Source organism: Hoplias malabaricus, chromosome 13, assembly GCF_029633855.1.
Source record: "Hoplias malabaricus isolate fHopMal1 chromosome 13, fHopMal1.hap1, whole genome shotgun sequence".
Classification (NCBI taxonomy): Eukaryota; Metazoa; Chordata; class Actinopteri; order Characiformes; family Erythrinidae; genus Hoplias; species Hoplias malabaricus.
The window spans coordinates 30931508-30938166 of record NC_089812.1 but is presented as its reverse complement, the minus strand read 5'-3'; the positions used below and the strand labels follow the sequence as shown (position 1 = coordinate 30938166).

General features: G+C 43.7%; 1 protein-coding gene across 1 annotated transcript; it reads left to right on the top strand.

Moving 5' to 3' along the window:
* Positions 1 to 5530: 5530 nt before the first annotated feature.
* On the top strand, positions 5531 to 6381 carry LOC136665327 (guanine nucleotide-binding protein G(I)/G(S)/G(O) subunit gamma-T2-like). Its single transcript, XM_066642903.1, has 2 exons — positions 5531 to 5614; positions 6256 to 6381. The coding sequence occupies exons 1-2, from the start codon at positions 5531 to 5533 to the stop codon at positions 6379 to 6381; spliced, it is 210 nt and encodes a 69-aa protein (XP_066499000.1).
* Positions 6382 to 6659: the final 278 nt, after the last annotated feature.

Here is a 6659-nt window from a genome sequence, read left to right as displayed (position 1 = left end):
TGTAGAACAATTATCAATAGGTTGACTACATTTACAACATTCTTACACCAGTCTCAATGGGATGTATATTACTGTTCTCAGTGCGGAACCACTTATTAAGTAATTTTACCATCATATCTTCATTCTGGACACCAAATTTCATTATTGGTAAAATATATATACATGTCCTGTGAAGGTAAAACCAGTGTACAGACAATTGTTGCTTAATTAACTTCCTTTAAATAAGTTAAACATCCACTTTATCTCTGCACACAATATCTTCTGACCCATGAACAAAAATGTGCAATCATAGACATGAACAAAGATATACGTTTATAAACAATTGCTTACTAATTAATGTATGTGTAGCAATTAAAGGTACTCTAGTTGCATTTCAGAAATACAGTGACCACAAAGATACAGCAATAATCCTTCTCTTATTAATATTACATGAGGTGTGTTTTTTATGAGCGGCACGGTGGGCGACACAGCTCCAGGGACTTGGAGGTTGTGGGTTCGATTCCTGCTCCGGGTGACTGTCTGTGAGGAGTTGGTGTGTTCTCCCTGTGTCTGCGTGGGTTTCCTCCAGTTGACTGTCTATGAGGAGTTGATGTGTTCTCCCTGTGTCTGCGTGGGTTTCTTCCGGGTGCTCCGGTTTCCTCCCACAGTCCAAAAACACACAGTGGTAGGTGGATTGGCAACTCAAAAAGTGTCCGTAGGTGTGTGTGAGTGTGTATGTTGCCCTCTGAAGGACTGGCGCCCCCTCCAGGGTGTATTCCCGCCTTGCACCCAATGATTTCAGGTAGGCTCTGGACCCACCGCGACCCTGAACTGGATAAGGGGTTACAGATAATGAATGAATGAATGAATGTTTTTTATGTGTATATAGTCTATATGGACTATATTTTGAACTCATATTTGTTTATATAGAAAATTCTTATTCCCTTAGCACTGTAGATAGTGAAGAAATGCTAATTTAAACATTTTGAATTCAGTAGCCTTTAAAGTCCGTAATAAACCAGGTCTGTGTTTGGTAATGGGTCAGGTCAGAGGGCCGTAGTGTTTACAAGAAGCAGTTAAGGAGTGGGATCCAATTGCCGTCTCTTAACCCAATAAGGTCATAGGTTACAATAGGTGATCCTTTCCTAACAATTTATATTATAAATTACCTAGGAAAATGGTTAAGTTTATTACACAGCAATTTATAGTAAATTAAGAACATCTATAGATAGTTTGTCATTGTCAGGGACGCGGGATGAGGGGTGACGGAGGGCGGACGCAAACGCTGAGAACACAGACTTTATTAACAAAACTTAATGAAACAAACATAACACGACTGGGGCATGAAACGAGCATGAGAATAACATGGGCTGCAAACGTACGAATTACACGAAGAACACATGAACCGTACGAAGAACAAGAAAAACAGAGAACAATCGAAACAAAGAACAACGAACGCGAAACAAGGAGCAAGGTACAAGAAACTAGGAACACTCTGAAGCACAATTAACACGAAGCAAGGAACAACTCGAACGCTACAAGGAACAAGGTACAATGAACGACAAAAGGAAGTGAGGGAAGGGGACTTAAATAACACAACAAACAAGAAACACCTGAAACGGATAACAAGGGAAACGATGAGGAGGCGGAACAAAGGGGGGGCATGAAAGTAAACAAAACAAAGCCATGTGCTGAGAAAACGGACTAGACGGGACGTGAGTGTGACAGATGCCCCCTCCTGAACGCGCAACTCCCGGGGCGCGTAACCTAGACCCCCCAGAAGCTGGCGCAGGAGGGAGCACGGAAAACAAGACAGACTAGAAAAACAAGGAACTGTAAGAGACAGGACGGGAAATGGAGCTGTGAACAAGGGACTAGACAGTAACGGATGCTGGACAGAACTAGAAACAGGAGACGGGAATCGCGAGAAGACAGGAGACAAGGCAGGAGCAGACACACGTGACTGAACAGGTTGCTGGACATGAGACAGGACAGAAGGTTGAAACGGGGACTGATGCAGGACAGGGGCAGAGACAGGGCACTGAAACTTGGATTGGACAGGAGATGGGACTTGTGACAGGAAAGGACTAGACTGAAAGGGAGTGATCACATGAGACTGGACGGGAGTGGACAAATGTGACTGGACGGGGTGCTTAACATAGGAAGGGAACGAGGACTGGACATGAGACAGGGCAGAGGGTTGCAAAGGGGACTGAACAGGAGACGGGACAGGTAACTGGGACTGGACTATACTGGAAACAGGGGGAGAGACACTGGACTGGAACATAGACTGGACGGGGGCTGAGACAGAGAATCTATACTGGGAGTGAACAGGGGACTGGACATGAGTATGTGCTTGGACAGGACTTGGCAGGGGAACCGGGATCAGAATGTTTACGGGGACAGAGACGAACACCGTGACAGGGACAGGAATCGAAATGAAAGCAGACACGGGTACAGGGACAAGGAGAGAGACAGGAACTAGGACAGGGACAGACAGGGGAATCAAAATAACATGGGGGTGCCCAGGACTGGCAAATGTCTGCGGGGCAGTCCGAGGAACCAGCCTGGGCACAGTTCTGGGGATCGGCCCCGAAGTCCTTGGGGCCGTCTTACGGGTACGACCGGAAGCGGCCGTATCTACAGTCACCAGGGCAGACACGGCCGTAGCAACAGTCTCGGGGGCAGAAACAGCCGTTGAAGCCGCTTTCACGAGCAGAGGAGCGGCTGGCTGGGCCGCTTTCACGAGCAGAGGAGCGGCTGGCTGCGCCGCGCTCACGAGCAGAGGAGTGGCTGGCTGCGCCGCACCCATGGAGACTGGAGACCCTGCGACGACGTCCACGGAGGCAGGGGAACCTGCAGCGACGTCGTCCATGGAGGCAGGGGAACCTGCAGCGACGTCGTCCATGGAGGCAGGGGAACCTGCAGCGCCGTCGTCCACGGAGGCAGGGGAACTGTGCTGGAGCGGAAGAGGGTTTAGGGGGCTTGACGGGCGCACTCATGCGATCCCCTAGAGGTGCGCCCCTGTTAGCCTCACCTCCGTCGTCCTGAGGCTGAAGGCTAACCGCCCCTACCCTTAACCCCCCCCCAAAAATTTCCCCGGACCTGAGGGGGTAGTCCTCGGGAGCAGAGGGTCCTGCGGAGATGTTCTCTGGAGTCGATCGGGAGAATCTGGCTCTCAATAGGTCGCTAAATGTCTCCACCGAAATATGCAGGGCTCTCTCTCCCAGCACTTGATCCGCCCACTCCAATGCTCTCCCTTTGAGAAGGGATCTCATAAACACTACCTTGATAGATTCATGTGGTGCAGGAACAGTCAGGTAGTCAAAGTACAAGCGGCATTGGAGCAGAAAACCCTCAACCTCAGAAGTCCCCTCATACTCGGGGGGAACTCCCATATAGGACTGCAGGGTAGCAGGTTGATCCCCCACCCTTACCGCTAATAACTCTTGTACCTTCATGAACGTCTCTTTGAAAAAATAGTCCGTGCTAGCTGCGTCCTTTTTTGGGTCGTTCATTCTGTCAGGGACGCGGGATGAGGGGTGACGGAGGGCGGACACAAACGCTGAGAACACAGACTTTATTAACAAAACAAACATAAAACGACTGGGGCATGAAACGAGCACGAGAATAACATGGGCTGCAAACGTACGAATAACACGAAGAACACATGAACCATACGAAGAACAAGAAAAACAGAGAACAATCAAAACAAAGAACAACGAACACGAAACAAGGAGCAAGGTACAAGAAACTAGGAACACTCTGAAGCACAATTAACACGAAGCAAGGAACAACTCGACCGCTACAAGGAACAAGGTACAATGAACGACAACAGGAAGTGAGGGAAGGGGACTTAAATAACACAACAAACAAGAAACACCTGAAACGGATAACAAGGGAAACGATGAGGAGGCGGAACAAAGGCAGGGCATGAAAGTAAACAAAACAAAGCCATGTGCTGAAAAAACGGACTAGACGGGACGTGAGTGTGACAGTCATCATTAGTTGTTCAACTAACGTTTTGTGTTTTCTAATCTGTAAGCAATGGAAAATTCAATTAAACTCTTAAGGTAAAAAGGTGAAAATAAAACTTATTTGAAAATGACCAAATCCGTCTTTCAAGAGCAGAGTGTTCATGAACTTGTAGTGTGAAAGTGTATTAGGGGCATGTCTAGGCAACACGATCCTTGCCTCCACTAATACACTGACTTTGGTGTTCTTTAAGAGGTCGTAGATTAACCTATAAGATTTCTTTAAGCTGGATGAAGCCACAGTCTTGCCAATCCCAGCAGGTACAAGAGGAGCTTTGGCAGGTGTTGTAGGGTCATGGGGCAAAGGAACTGGTGAAAGTTAGGTCTGTAGAAAAATAAGCCTTAAGGGTGAGTGCTGAGAAACTCCACTGTCCTGATTCCACGGTTTGACTTCTTTAATCACTAAGATGGTTTTCGCTAATCAGATCGGGATGTTGCAGGGTTTGCTGGGGATCAGTCTCCTCCCTCTGTCACCCCTCACCATCTGCTGGTGATCCCAAAGAGGCAAAGACTCAGATCAGAATTGCACAGTCCATTTCTAGAGGTCCACTTGCATGGTCCCATAAATTAAAAGACTAGCTGTTCTCTCCATCATCTGCCCCCACACAAGTAGGTAAGTATGGCACCTCAATATGACTGTACTTTAAAGGAGTGTGAACAATATTTTTATTGTTGTTCATGTTAAAGTAGACTTTTGAACAAATTGCAGGTTATAGACAACAATGTATTTTGAACTAAATTGCACTGAACTGATGATTTAAATATCCAGCATATTTCCACATTATATTGTATTTTATCAAGGCATTCATTTTCATAGGTAATTTAAAAACATAACATAATTGTGCAGATGTGATGTACACACCTAATACAAGTAAACTGAATGCATCACAGAATATTTGGTATACAATATCAGAATAATTCAACCAAAACAAAGTCTGAGGTATTGGGCTTTTGAACACTGTTAAAAAAAAAACTGTGTATTCTGGAGGGATGGAAGTAATACTGTAATTTGAGAAGAATAACTGTATTTTGGTGTCCATATTGTATATGAAGACTATTTGCCATTTGTGTTCTTTTAATTTACTGCTAATGTCACAAATATGCCTGTCACAATAATTACATTATTGATTTATCATACCACGTATAGGGATCTTTGCTCAGTTTTTTTTTTCTGGCCACAGTATTGCGTATGTTTACTGGCATTTACATAAGAATGTACACCAATATTTTAGGCAGCATTTTTTGTGTTTTTCTCAAGTCTCTGTTCTGGGGCTGTCATTTGTTTGAAAAAAAAGTTGTATTTTTTGTTTTATTTATTTAGAATATTTTAAATATTGTCATATTTCAATGTCTGAATATTCTTAATAAGTAAGTTTTTGCAGGGTATAAAATACTTCTAAAAATGACAAATAATCATTTATCGCAGTTATTCTTTGGGCAATGTATTGACTCCAAAAAATGGTTATTGTGACAGGTCCAGTCACAAATATATAAATTAATTACCTTCTTAGGGCAAGATGGCTCGGGATATGTCTGATAAAGACATTCTGAAAATGGAGATTGAGCAGATGCAGAAAGAAGTGAAGATCACGAGGGAACCAGTGAGTACCTGTTTATCTGAGTAATTATAATCATACACAAGGTAAGATGTAAAATATACTATGCCAATTCATTAGAGCTTCATCCCAGACCCGCCCCCCTCCAAGCTTGCTTTACAGTCCTACCTTACCCTTGAGTATCAACAACCATAAATCTACACTGGCCTCCCTGGTGACTAAGGCTGTACCGAGCCCCACTGGCACCGTTAATGCATGTTTAGTGCCACCAGCTCCATGTGAACTATACATGCTACACCACCAACAATCCCAATAGCACCTCTACAGTGCATTTCCCCAAATAATTTGTACTTTCCTTATCCACAACCACTGACTAGACCTTTCAGCTGTTTCTGATAACTCCTTCACAGCTGCCCTTAGTTACCGGCCCCTGATGCTGAACTGCACAAGCATGGATGTGGCCGATTTGGCTACAAATCCTCTAACGCCTATCTTCACCGGTCTTACATGTGCCTGCCTTTTTTGACCATTAAAAAAAATAATAAATTATTAGCTTTATTTAAATGTATGATATATTATTATATTAGGTTGGCTGAGGATTTAATTCCTGGTATAATAATTAGTATATACATAATGTGGTTATTTTGCTAAAACTGATATCTATCTATCTATCTATCTATCCAAAGGTCTCCAAAACAGCGAAGGAACTTTGTGAATATGTGGAAGCTCAGTCTGCTGAAGATCCTCTAGTTAAAGGAGTGCCTGAAGACAAGAACCCCTTTAAGGAGAAGGGAGGCTGCACAATAACTTAGCCCAGGGTCTGCATGGCTCTCTGAAAACCCAGATGTAAACTCTCTTTAAATAAGACATTCACCAACTTTACAAGTCTTTATTATAATGGCATTCTCTCCTGGGCATGTGTCAGTCAGAAAAGCATTTGTATAGTGTTTTAATTCCATTTAAACAAAAATAACTGTACTGTAACAAAAATGTCTGCTTCATTTTTTTGTAAAACATGAGTTAATTTTTTGTTGAACATAATTATTCCATCTAAACATATGATATGTCCTCAAAGTCATAAATGTCATTG

Excerpts from the sequence above, each read along its gene's own strand:
- LOC136665327 (XM_066642903.1), top strand. The coding sequence starts at position 5,531 with ATGGCTCGGGATATGTCTGATAAAGACATTCTGAAAATGGAGATTGAG. Across the intron at positions 5,615-6,255 it reads TGAAGATCACGAGGGAACCA|GTCTCCAAAACAGCGAAGGA; the intron begins GTGAGTACCTGT and ends ATCTATCCAAAG.